The following is a 14,480-nucleotide window of genomic DNA, read 5'->3' on the forward strand; positions in this document are numbered from 1 at the left end:
GAGCTCCCTGCCGAGGTTTTCCCGAAGGGCTACAGTATGGGGTTCTTCAAAAAAGGAGTGTATAGGTTTTTAAAGGGTCGGCAACGCGCGTGTAATATCTCTGGTGTTGCAGGCGTCCATAGGCTACGGTAACTGCTTACCATCAGGCGGGACGTATGCTTGATTGCCACCGACGTGGTATAAAATAATTTTTAAGAAAAAAAAACCGACTTCAATGGGGGATGCCGTTGAAAGGTTAATTATTATTGATGGTGCATTCCAGACAATGAAATGAAAAAGACAGCATCTTTTGCCTAACTAAAAGGAGGTAAAACCACCCACTTTTCTAGTAGCATTTCGTTTCTGTAAGGGTCACAGTTCTAACCTTTTTTTTTTTTCCTACTCCGCTGAAGGCGCCTCGGAACACTTGAGGGCCTTCCAGCTCAGAACCTCTTCAGGCGAGTGATGGAACTCCCGACCCATCACCCGCAGGTCCCCGTTAAGGCGGCATCATTCGGGCTGCGTAGGCCCTTCGCCGCCGGCCTGGCCTCCTACGGCGCTGAGGGAGCGAATTTGCATTGTCCTCGCGCACTCTTTCTGCAGCCTCCTTTTGTGTCAGGACGGTGACACTAAAGGTGGCTACTGCCTGCTGGCTTCCGGCTAGGAGGCCAGCTGTTGCGTGCGAGTTGTCGCGGTACGCTCGAGCCAACCTGAGAGCTATAGGGCCGCACCCCGAGAGCTCAGGGTACCCGCCCATATTGGCGCCCCGTAGAGCGCCATTGAGCGCACTACACTCAAATACTCAAATATAGCCCCCTGCAGGCTCCTCCTGGTCCGCCTAGATTAGGGAGGATCCGTCCAAGGGCTCCGGCTGCAGCCAGCAATTTTGGAGCCAGGCGCTGGAAGTGCTCCTCAAACTTCCACCTGCCGTCGATAACGAGTCCCAGGTACTTCATCGTCGACCCGGCGGCGATGGAAGTTCCTCCCACAGTTATCTGTGTCCCATTCGGTGGTTTATTTCGAGGCCCATGGAAAACCAGAACCTCGGATTTATGCAGGGCCACTTCTAAGCCTACAGCACGGATCCTGTGGACCACCAGTGCCACCCCTGCTGTGGCTAGGTAAGCGGCCTCCCTGTGGGTCCTGCCACGGGCCGACACGAGAGTGTCATCAGCGTAACATGTGATACTGACCCCCTGCAGGGTGGCCCCGCGTAGGACCCAGTCGTACCCAATGTTTCACAGGAGCGGCCCCAGCACCGAACCCTGTGGAACACCGCACGACATCTCCCGTCTCCCCCAGCCATCCTTTGTGGGAAATATCACAACGCGGCCTGCAAAATAATCCGCCACTATTTTCTGCAAGTACTCGGGCACGTTGTGGTATTTTAGAGCCGCCTTAATTGTTTCACAGGGCAGGGTGTTGAAGGCGTTGGAGATGTCTAGTGACACACACATCGCAACCCTACCCTGAGAGACCTCCTCCTCGGCTAAGTCCCTAACTCGGGCAATCGCGTCCAGCGTCGAGCGCAGTGGGCGGAAGCCATATTGGTAGTCACTCAGACCCGGCTGCAGGCTCCTGGCGAGACGACTTGCGATTATACGCTCGAAGAGCTTACTGGTTCGTCGAGCAACACTATTGGGCGGTAGGCCGATGGCTGATCAGGTGGGCGCCCATCCTTCCGGAGGAGCACCAACTTGCCTGTTTTCCACCTATCGGGGAACCGCCCTTGAGTCAGGCAAGAGGTGAAAAGGCCTCTGACTCCTTCTTCCAGCTCGGCGAGTGCTACTACCAATGCACGACCAGGTATGCCGTCTGGTCCGGGAGCTGTCTTTTTCGACCGGAGTTTTCGGGCGGCAGCATTGAGCTCGACTTCCATTACTGGCGGGACCTCTCTCGCCACTTCCGGCGGTCTTATGTTGGGCGCCATAGCTGGCGGCACAAACTCGCCCCTCTCTGGAAACAGAGTACTGACGACTCGCCTCAGAACGTCCGTTTGGAGACTGCTGGTCAGTGGAGGCGCCCAAGGTCGGAGCTTATTCCTAACAGCTCGATACGGCCTGCCCCAAGGATCTCTATCAAGAGTCTCGAGCCACTCCTCCCAAGCGACCTCTTTGGCTTTCGCAATAGCCTTTTGCAGAACTAAGCGTGTTTCCCTGTAGGCATCGTACCGGGCCTCTTCCTCTGCCTGGTCTCGGATCCGCCTTCTCCTATATCTAGTATACTGGCGACGCGCAGCCACGCAAGCGTTCCGCAATTGGCGGAGTTCAGGTCGCCACCAGTACACTTGGCGTTTGGGAGAAAAAGGCTTAGCCCTTGGCATTCACGCATCACACACACGGGTTAGAGTGGCGTTGAGAAGCTCCGCTTCCTGATTGATATATAATCTCCTTCTGCCTTCTACGTATATTGTCTATGATATTGACATACTTGTTTAAAAACCTAATGTTTGTTAATGTTTAAAATTCTAGTTAATTAAAGCCAATTTCCTTTTGGTATTTCGTTTCTATGTATCAATTTAATTAACTAGAAAAACAATGACGGATACGAAGAAAGAATCAGATGATAGGTCATCGCATTCATTTTGAAGATATCTTCGACCGGAACGGTTTGACTTTGAACCTACGGCCCCCGCGGCTGGAGATAAGTGGTTGCATTGGCTATATACCTTCACAAGCTTTCTCACCGAACATACTTCCACCGATGCTACGGATACGATAAAATTAAAACTGCTAGCGAACCATTTGTCATCTTATATTTTCATCATAATCAAGGACTCTCAAACCTATGAATCTGCTATTGCCCTCCTAGACAAAGCTTACGTGAAACCTCAAAATGAAATATTGGCGCGCCACGTCCTCGGGACAAGAATACAAAAGCAAGACGAAAGTATTTCTGAATATTGCCGCGCATTGTATCTTCTGGCACAAAAGTGCAATTTCAAGTCCGTTTCAGCTGAAGAACATAAAGAACAAGCTGTACGGTACGCCTTTATATCTGGTATTCTGTCGCCAAAAATACGGGAACGTTTATTAGAAAAATCATCCGTGTCAATGGACGAAGCTTATAATCAGGCAGTAAGGCTCGAAACAGCCGAAAAGGACTCTGAAACTATGGGTGTTAGCATCCCAGGTGCATTGAATGCCTTGCCAGTACTGCCTTCACCCGAAGCTACAAATCCTTATATTGCCACTGTCCCTGTTGTCCCTATACCCCAACCACCAATACGGCGTTGTTTCTTTTGCGGTGGTACGGTACACCAAAGAATAAAGTGTCCCGCTTTCCACGCTCACTGTCAACTATGTACCAAAAAGGGACACTTTGCGTCAGTCTGCCGCTCTCGTGGCTCCCCTTCCACGAACAATGCCATCCCGAATTCTATCGAATGCTTACCATCTCATGATTCCTACGAAACCAAATATTCTGCTGCAAGCCCGTCGAGCCTACGAAAAGCTACGGTCGCCATAACTATCAACGATATTCGCGCCGACGCTCTGATTGACACCGGGAGCTCTAAGAGCTACATCGATAGTACCATAGCACAATTAATGAAATTACAACAATATCCGCACAAAGAAACGATTAATCTAGCATCTCTAAGCAACACATCACAAGTAGAAGGCATTTGTTTTGCTACGCTCCAAATAAATTATCACACATATAAGCAACGTCTTCTACGCATAGTAACCAACCTATGCGCGGACGTAATCGTCGGTCATGATATACTCAAAACTCACTCCAAAGTCGAGCTCGAATTCGGAGGAACCAGAGAACCCTTACATATTTGCGTAATGGAAGCATCAGTACCGCCAGCATCTGTCTTTACGCATTTATCTGCTGATATTACGTCACAGCAAAGACGAGGAAGAATTTATTCAAGCCGAAATATCTAAACTCTTAAAAGATGGGATTATCGAGCCGAGCGTCTCTCCTTGGCGTGCTCAGGTACTAGTTGCTGGAGGTGGATCTCATCGAAAAAGAATGGTCGTCGACTACTCCAGAACTATAAATAAGTTCACATATCTAGATGCGTACCCGCTGCCTAATATTGAGTCGATAGTGTCGAAAGTAGCGAAATTCAACCACTTTAGCCGAATTGATCTAAAGAGTGCTTACCATCAAGTCCCTATTTTAGAAAGAGAAAAAATATATACCGCATTTGAAGCGTGTGGTAAACTATGGCAATTTAAACGTATTCCATATGGCGTCACTAACGGAGTTGCCGCTTTTCAACGCACTCTCGAACACATAATCGAGAAAGAACACTTACAAGGCACCTTTACTTATCTTGATGACGTCACAGTCTGCGGTAAGAACAAAGAAGAGCATGATAAAAACTTACAACAATTCATGGCTGCTGCAAAGAAGTACAATCTCACACTAAACGACCAAAAATGTAATTTTAGCAAAAATTCCATCAGCCTTCTTGGATACACTGTTAAGGACAACATTATTGAGCCTGATAAAGACCGACTTGAGACTTATAAAACTACCGTTACCGCGCAATACTGCTGAATTAAAGAGTACTCTTGGACTATTTGCTCATTACGCTAAATGGGTTCATTCTTCTTTTCGGGAAAGATTCAACCTTTGATTAACAACTCCAATTTCTCTTTAGACGGGAATGCACAGCGTAGTTTTCAACTTCTCAAATCCGATATCAAAAAGGCAGCATTGTTTGCTATTGACGACAAAGAAACCTTGACGGTAGAGACTGATGCGTCAGATTTCGCTATAGCCGCGACATTATCTCAAAAGGGTCGACCGGTTGCATTCTTCTCGAGAACCTTGTCGGACAGCGAGCGCAAACATGCTTCCGTCGAAAAAGAAGCCTCTGCTATCGTGGAATGCCTTATAAAATGGCGCCACTACCATAAGGTGAATAATCGCAGACATTTTCTACTTATTACTGATCAGAAATCCGTAAGTTACATTTTCGACCAAAATTATACTAGCAAAATTAAAAACGACAAGATTGAAAGATGGAGGCTCGAACTGTCATGCTATAAGTACGATATTATTTACAGACCAGGGGTTCAGAATACTGCTGCTGACGCTCTTTCAAGAGTTTGCGCATTTATGAACAATAATAAGCTTTATGAATTGCACGATGCGCTTTCTCACCCTGGGATTACTAGAATGTATCACTGGATCAAGCTAAAGAATCTTCCTTACAATTTAGACGATGTCAAAAAGATGACTGCTTCCTGTCGCGTATGTGCAGAAATCAAGCCACGCTTTGCCAAAACAAATGTAACTTTGATTAAAGCTTTATCGCCCTTTGAGCGATTGAATGTAGATTTTAAAGGACCTTTGCCTTCGAACGCAAACAACAAATACATTCTTACGATAATTGATGAATTCTCACGTTATCCTTTCGCATACGCATGTCCTGACACATCTTCGGCGACAGTCGTTAAGTGCCTCAAAGGACTTTTCTTCGAATATGGCCAGCCCTTATACATACATAGTGACAGGGGTTCCTGCTTCATGTCGGAAGAAATACAAAGCTTCTTCAAGAAATGTAACATTGCCACTTCTCGCACTACTCCCTACAATCCTCAGGGTAATGGTCAAGTGGAAAAGCTTAACGGCACCCTCTGGCGAACTATACAGCTATCCTTAAGATTGAAGAACCTGCCCATCGAAAACTGGGAACAAGTCTTGAAACTTTCTCTCCACTGCGTACGATCGCTCCTTTCCACTTCGATAAACGCCACTCCACACGAGTAGCTATTTAATTTCCCTCTGTCAGTCGGCGAGTCGCTTCCGTCATGGCTCGTTCCAGGGCCTGTCTTACTAAAGAAATTTGTTCGATCGAAAACCGACCCCTACGTCGAAGAAGTCGAGTTACTACACAGTAATCCAAGCTACTCGTATGTACGACGACGTAATGGCCAGGAGTCTACCGTATCTAACAGACACTTAGCGCCCCTTCCCTTATCGGATGATGAAGGCTCTTTACCTGACGCAGCTATTGATGGTGGATCTGAAAATCCCACATTAGAGGATGGACGAGAAAATCCTGCTAATGCAGACACTCTTAATAATGACCAAGAGGTCTTCAGTACTCCACCTTCACGGATCTTTCGTAGATCTACGAGGTCTAAGAAAATGCCTCAACATCTTAACGACTACATCCTGGACCCGGACGAAGAAACCATAGAGGGGGAGAATGATATATAATCTCCTTCTGCCTTCTACGTATATTTTCTATGATATTGACATACTTATTTAAAAACCTAATGTCTTATATCTGTCTAATTTATTATGCATACTTCTAGTTAATTAAAGCCAATTTCCTTTTGGTATTTCGTTTCTATGTATCACTGATCGACCTGTACCACCTGCGCTGGGTCATTAGTAGCCCTCCAGGACTCGGTTATGGCCGCCTACTTTGCGATCTGTCTGTCAAGCTTTGACACCATCCACCTTGGACTGTCCCCCACAGCGGGTCGGTTTTGTCTGGGGGTGGCGGGCAGGGTTGTGACATCAAACTGGACATATCGGTGATCCGATAGCGTCTCTGTGCCAATCTCCACCTTCCAATTTTGTACACGGCGGGCCAAGGCGTTGGACACAAAGGTAACGTCCACGATGGACTCCCCTTGGGGCCTCACGCATGTACTCTCCGACCCGGTGTTGAGGACAGTCAACCTCATAGAGATCGCCCACTCTTCCAGCACCTCCTCCCGGACGTCTGTCGCTGGTGATCCCCATGCCATTGACTTTGCATTGAAATCCCTAGCGACCAGCACCGGGATAGGGGATATCTGACCTATCAGGGCTCCAACTTCTGTGAGCATCTGCTCAAACTCGGAAAGGACACGTCGGGGTGAGAAATAAATCCCGATGATGCCTAAGCCACCTATGACAGCCAGAACAAACCCCCTACCCCTCACAGTCTTTTCGATGGCCGGAGATCCGGCTATAGCAGGGGCAATTATGGCCACCGTCATGTCTTGGTCCGACACCCAATCGTCCCGATTCTGGATAAAGTCATATTATTGGGATGTGTTCATAGTTTCCTCCACAGTGTTTTGCTGGGAAGGTGGAGGTGAATCTTGGCTCACTCCTGGCGTCTTCCTCTTCCCGGCGTCTTTGTTTGGGCGAGCCTTATTATTCTGGCACCCTTTGCCACCAATCGGATGATCAGTCCGTTCGGATCAGTTCGTTAGGGATCGGTTTCCCAGCTGCCTTGCAGACAGCACAATCTTCTCGGGTCCGTGGTGTAGGGTTGGAGCCGGCGTAGTTTTTTGATCGCGTATATATATATATATATATATATCTTTACTTAAAATAATTGTTGTGTATAACTAGCCTTATGAACCGATTTTGCGTGTACAACCAGCCTTAAAGTTTGTAGTCTATGATTGTTCATTATTTTAGTGTATGTGGGTATTTTTGCACTTTGTAATTTTTTCTCAGTCACCCGTTGACCACGAACGCTGTAAAGAGTTCGAAACGTCGGGATGTATTATAAATTCAATATACGCGATATAATCCGTTTTCATAGTTTTATTTCATGGCCAGAAACTATTAATATAAATTTAATGATTAGTAGATTTCTAACCATCATACGTCAATACACTCAAACAAATGCAAATATAATGACACTTATTAGCGTTTTTCTTTAGCGTAATTATCACATCGCCAACGCTCGAAACACACTTGCTCACGTCACTCGTCGCCGAGAAGCTCGGCGCGATTGAGAAAGCGGTGGGGCCGCTTGGATCGCTCACGGACACTTTGTACCTTGTCTATCTCAGTCTAGCATGCATAGGTTTTAAAATATTTAGATGGTCACTTCAAAGCGCCGGTCCAATGATAGCAACCTTCCCCTAACCCCTCCAAGAGCGAGCTAATGATTTTTAAAGCGGGCGGAAAAATTCCTGAGGAAATTCCTTCTGTCAGGATATATGGTAAAGACAAAGACATGAAAAGAGTGTATCATTTTAAGTATCTCGTTCATATTGTCATCGATGACCCAAGAGATGACATGGACATGGAGAGAGAGCGGAGAGCGTTGGCGCTTCGTGGGAACATGCTTGCAGGCAGATTCGCTCGCTGTACAGACAAGGTTATAATAACGCTTCAGACTTTCTACACGAGCAGCCTGTGGGTTAGGTACACCCAGCGTTCTACAAACGCTCTCCGAGTTCAGTATAATAATGCTTTCAGAATGCTGATGGGACTGTCACGGTTCTGCAGCGCTTAGACGATGTTTGCAGAGGCGCGCACAGACGGTTTCCTTGCTATCTTGCGTAAGCGCTCAGCATCCTTAATGCAACGAGCGAGAAGCAGTCCCAACATTTTTGAAAGTATTATCCGATAGATAGGACTGTCGAATATGGAGGCACCTGGTTGTTTTGACTGGGCGATCTGTATGTTGACCCGTATGGTGTTTAGTTTTTTATTAGTTGTAGGTTAATTTAGTAAATACTAACACTAGTTATTAGGTACTTAGCTTAAGATAAACTAAGATAATCTATGGATTGTTATGATCTAACATAAATGATTATTTAATTTAATTTCTTCATTTAATTTTGTTTATGTACATATTGGGTATTATTGGGTACAATAAAAAAATACAATCCTTAAAAAAAACCTAAGAACTAAAAATAATCTATAAAAAAACAACTATAAATAAAACTAAAGTCACATATAAAACTACTCGAATAACCCACCCCGCATCGTTCCCGACGCAAAGGTGCCCGGATCACGCTCGCTGCGTTTCCGCGTTGAACCGCAATGGATAACCTCTGCGCCAGGAACGACCCGGAGCGGGGATAGTGACCCCTCTCCTGCAGGTGACGCCCCAGTTCCCCGAGAAAAGATTTCGCCTCCACGTACCAGCACCCAGATGTCTCCACGGCAAGGGGAACAAACAAGTAGCTTGTTAGCCCCGAGTACTTGTCCCTCTTTAGGGACGCCGCCTGCTAGCTCCCACCGATCGCACAGTGTGGCCAAGGTGCGTGGCGGCGAACGTACTGACGCAGGTGGCATCCAACAAGAGGCACTTACCCCTCTCCCACGGCACCAGGGTCAAACCGTCCGGCCTTTTGCCATCCGACCGGCTAAGGCTCGGCGGCTCGAGCACACACGGGACATTGGCTGACACCAATGCCCTTCGAATAATATCATTTAACGCGTGGTGCCGTGGGAACCTCTTCGAGAACAGCTCAAGGTATGGTGCCCGTTGCTCTTTTTTTTTATGAAATAGGAGGCAAACGAGCAGACGGATCACCTGATGGTAAGCGATTACCGCCGCCCATGGACACCCGCAACACCAGAGGGGTTGTAAGTGCGTTGCCGGCCTTTAAGATGGGAATACGCTCTTTTCTTGAAGGTTTGAAGTCTCCGCAGGCGACAGTTCATTCCACAGTTTAGCTGTGCGAATCCACCATAGAATTTGATTGAAAACTATTTTGAACATAATCGGTTGTCGTTTTTGAGTTCTTGCACAGTTCTCTTTTTACTAGGAAAAGTACCCACCTGTCGGGTTCCGATTTGATTTATTTTGATATAAGTATGTTGGAGAATGGTCTAAAATAAAAGACACGTATTTTTTTTGAGCTGCCTCAATCTATTGGGAGAAATAGTCCTCCAAACTTCCGAAGTACCTACTGATAAGTGACTTTAAACCAATTTGCTTGAAGTAAACTCTATCTACAGTAAAGATTGAACGATTCGATTCGAAGTGCTATTATTTTTATATTCCCTTTTTTAAACATCTTTTTTCTTTCATTGTATTGTCCCGTGTATGTGTGCTTTATGGAATAAATGTCTTTCTTCTTCTTCTTCTTAAGTATGTAAAATTTCGCACATATCTGGTAGGCCTCCGTGGCTCAGTTGGCAGAAGCGATTGGACCGGTGTTCCAATGGTCGCAGGTTCGAGTCCTTTCGGTCGGTCGTCGGTCGGTACGACTAATAAAAAACTAATAAAAAACTAAACAACCTACGACCTTAATATTACGAAATGTGAATACTGATATGAAATGAGCAAGTAGGTTTGTACCAACATCATACTCATCGTACATTATGGGCAAGAGTTGGGCGAGCCGCGGGCCTGCGCTCTGGGACGGCGACGGGTAGGGGGAGGGGGCACTGCGCTCTGATAACGCGATAACGAATAAATATCTACGCGCTATCGAATCTCAAACTGTTATTACAAATTTTCCACCAAAATTGTATGATTATAAATAGAAACCTAGTTAATTATCATTGGTCACTTCAGACTGCCAACTAGAAAGATTGATGAATATTATTATATAGGACACTTACACAAATCGACCTAGTCTCACTGTCTGCTCTAACTATAAGGCTGGTGTTGTGGGTATTAGTCGACGATATGTATATTAGGTATATATATAAAATACAAAGAAACGTCCGTAACACAGGAACAAATATCCGCGAAATAAATGCCCGTACTAGGATTCTAACGCTGGACCTCCTGCTTTGTAAGCAGGGCAGAATAACTAAGTAACGTTTTCTCATATGCAATTAAATATTGATATTTTTTTTATGTGATAGCAAACGAGCAGACGAGCCGCCTGATGGGAAGCAGTCATCGTCGCCCATGGACGTAAGCAACATCACAGGAGCCACTTAAGCATGCCGACCCTTGAGAACCCTAAATACCCGCTTCTTGAAGAATCCCATGTCGTAGCACAACGGAAATACCTCAGGAGGCAACTCATTCCACATTCTGCACGTTCTGGGAAGAAACGAGCGGGATGCCCGCTTATTCATGGTGTGCCATGTGTCTAAGAAGTGAGGATGAGCTTTGCTCCTTTGGCAGGAGGTGCGGTGATAGAAACGAGCAGGGGCGTATTTACCCTAGGGCCGTGGCCCGGGGCGGCAGGCTGCGGGGGGCGGCGCAGGCCGAAACGAGACGATGGCACCAGATCAAAAAGTTCTTCTGAACATTCCCCATTGTACAGACGGTAGAACATGTAAAGAGAGCCAACGTCTCTCCGAAGACTAAGAGGTTCTAAGCCGTCAGTAAGTTCGGGATTGCCGACAATACGAACTGCCCGACGTTGGATGGAGTCAAGGGGAAGGAGCTGGTATTGTGCAGCGCCAGACCAGAGATGAGAACAGTACTCCATATGGGGTCGAACCTGCGCTTTATATAACAAAAGTCGGTGACCCGGTGTAAAGTACTGTTTGGCTCTGTTAAGCACCCCAAGCTTTTTGGAGGCCAGTTTGGCTTTTTGTTCCAGATGACTACGAAACTGGACTTCGTTCGTAATGTCGACACCAAGTATCCCGATACTTTTAGCGGTGGTAAGGGGAATGCCCTGAAACTTTGGCGCCATGACAAATGGGGTTTTTTTGGCGGAAAACGCGCAGACTTGTGTCTTACTGGGGTTGAACTGGACGAGGTTACGTCTACCCCATTCGGAGACCTGTTCAAGGGACGTCTCGATCTCAGACACAAGTCGCATCCTGCACTCCGACACCTGCTCAGGGGGGGCGTTTGCACGACCTGTATAACAGCTATCGCTAGTGCTGTCGTCTGCATAGCAATGAATATTGTTAGTTAATAACATATCATTGATATGCAGAAGGAACAGGGTAGGCGATAGTACAGATCCTTGGGGTACTCCAGCGTTTATGGGCTTATAATCCGAGCATATTCCGTCAGTGACGACTGAAATGCTACGCCCAGATAGAAAGCTGGAGACCCATGTGCACAACCCCTTAGGAAGCCCATACGAGGGAAGTTTGGAAAGAAGTGCCTTATGCCAAACCCTATCGAAGGCCTTTGCGATATCCAGGCTAACAGCCTGTGATATTATGTTCTTCATATGAGGCTGGGAAGTATCAGGATATTTAATAAAATTTCATACAAAATTAGGCCTAGGCCGGGAAGTAACTCTTTTTTAATTTCCATTTCACGTATACTTGTGACACAGCATCATGGCATTCAGCCATTAAAGAAAATGTAACTAAGCAATTTTTGCTTTTTGGTTCGTTATGACATTCTGCCACTACGCCTATAAATAATTTTTAAAACAAAAAAAACCGACCAAGTGCGAGTCCGACTCGCGTTCCAAGGGTTCCGTACATTAATTTAAACAAGGTATTTTTAGGGTTCCGTACCTCAAAAGGAAAAAACGGAACCCTTATAGGATTACTCGTGCGTCTGTCTGTCTGTCTGCCTGTCTGTCTGTCTGTCCGTCTGTCACAGGCTATTTTCTCCGAAATTACTGGACCAATTAAGTTGAAATTTGTTACACATATGTAAGTTTATGACCCAAAGATGGACATATAACGTAAACAAATTAATTTTGAACACGGGGGCCACTAACTTTTGGGGGATAAATGAGAAAATAAAAAAATAAAGTATGTTAAACTATATCGTGTTACATATCAAATGAAAGGGCTCATTGTGAGAATCTCAAATATATATTTTTTATAATTTTAAGATAGATAGTTTAGAAATTATTCAAGAAAATATGCAAAAAATGACCATCCCCCCCCTTTATCTCCAAAACTAATGGGTCAAAAAATTTGAAAAAAATACACAAAATAGATCTTTACCTATAGATCACCGGAAAACCTATTAGAAATGTGCAGTCAAGCGTGAGTCGGACTTAATTACTTAGTTTTTGATCCTACGGGTTTTTTAACGACATTTCACATAAAAAATACATTGTTTAAATTGTGTAATGTACGGAACCCTTAGAACGCGAGTCCGACTCGCACTTGTTTATGTGAAATGTAAGTGAAATGTCTTTACAAAACCAATAGGGGTCGGACCAAAAACTAAGTAATTAAGTCCGACTCACGTTTGATTACACATTTCTAATAGGTTTAATAAACTGCTTATCCTAAAATTATAAAAAATATATATTTGAGTTTCTCACAATGAGCTCTTTCATTTGATATGTAACACGATATAGTTTGAAAAACTTTATTTTTTAATTTTCTCATTTACCCCCCAAAAGTGGTCCCCATGATTAAATTTTATTTGTTTACGTTACATATCCATCTTTGTCATCATCTCACGTAAAAATCAGAATTTCCAGTGTTTTCTGTTATAATATCGTACAAAAATAAGTGATTCCAGTGTTGAAGATGATCTAACGCCTGTGGATGTTGCACTTTCCTCGCTATAGTGAGGGGAAAAGTTTTGTGTTACACACGGGTGCAAATGTATTTTACTTCTTGTGTGTAGAAACACTCGCTACACTCAGGATTCTATTTTAGAACCACTCGCTTCGCTCGTGGTTCAACTATAGAATCCTTTCGCTTGCTCCTGTTTCAATTCCACATACGCGGGTAAAATACAACTTTGCACCCTTGTATAACAAATAACTATTTTATGTGAAACGTGAGTGAAAGGTAAATTGCGGTTTACGATTTATGACGTATTAAAAAAAACTACTTACTAGATCTCGTTCAAACCAATTTTCGGTGGAAGTTTGCATGGTAATGTACATCATATATTTTATTTAGTTTTATCATTCTCTTATTTTAGAAGTTACAGGGGGGGGGGACACATTTTACCACTTTGGAAGTGTCTCTCGCGCAAACTATTCAGTTTAGAAAAAAAAAAATATTAGAAACCTCAATATCATTTTTGAAGACATCCCTAAGATACCCCACACGTATGGGTTTGATAAAAAAAAATTTGAGTCAGTTCTGGGGACCCCCAAATTTTATTGTTTTTTTTTTATTTATGTGTAAAAATCTTAATGCGGTTCACAAAATACATCTATTTACCAAGTTTCAACAGTATAGTTTCGGAAAAAAGTGGCGTATGTCACAGTACGGACAGACATACAGACAGACAGACATGACGAATCCATAAGGGTTCTGTGTTTGCCATTTGGTTACGGCTTTGTTTATCACCCATGTTTGGTATCCGTAAAGTAGGGTCGGTGTCACTACAGTGTCGATAGCTGTTTTTTTTTTTCAGTGTAATATCTAATTTGGATTTAAAAATATGTTTGTGTGACCAATATGAGTTCCAAGCTTTCTGAATTCTGACACTGACATTATATAATCCATAATAATATCGTTTCTAGATCTGAGCCATTTTATTCAAAGTTGTAGACAGCGTTTTCGGGTTGTCCCATATACTTTTGACAAAACCAACCAACCTTTTGTGCAAAACGATTAAAAATATACCTACGTGTTATTTTTTCTTTTGCGGTTCGAGTAGACATTTATACCGCTAATGAAATATTTTAAATTTGTATTTATTTGTGTAGTTAAATTTGAAATTCTAAATTATTGGAATTTGTGAATCATGTTATATTTATATATTTTTTGTAGATTTTATACAAATAAAACTGCAAACTATATCAAATATCGTTTATTGTTTTTTTTAAGGCGTATTGGCAGAATGTCATGTATCAAAAAGCAAATATTGCTTACAATTTTTTTATGGTTGAATGCTATGGTGATGTGTTTAAAATATATGTGAAAAGGAAATTAAAATTGAAATTTGTGAATCATGTTTTATTTATATATTTTATGTAGATTTT

The 14,480-nt window shown here is 44.0% G+C and overlaps 1 protein-coding gene across 1 annotated transcript; it reads right to left on the reverse strand.

The window, feature by feature from the left end:
- Positions 1-6,371: 6,371 nt before the first annotated feature.
- Positions 6,372-6,938, reverse strand: LOC134753725 (uncharacterized). Its single transcript, XM_063689664.1, has one exon. It carries the CDS (start codon positions 6,936-6,938, stop codon positions 6,372-6,374), a length of 567 nt encoding a protein of 188 aa, XP_063545734.1.
- Between the last annotated feature and the right edge of the window lie 7,542 nt (positions 6,939-14,480).

This window comes from Cydia strobilella, chromosome Z, assembly GCF_947568885.1.
Source record: "Cydia strobilella chromosome Z, ilCydStro3.1, whole genome shotgun sequence".
In the NCBI taxonomy this organism is placed as follows: domain Eukaryota; kingdom Metazoa; phylum Arthropoda; class Insecta; order Lepidoptera; family Tortricidae; genus Cydia; species Cydia strobilella.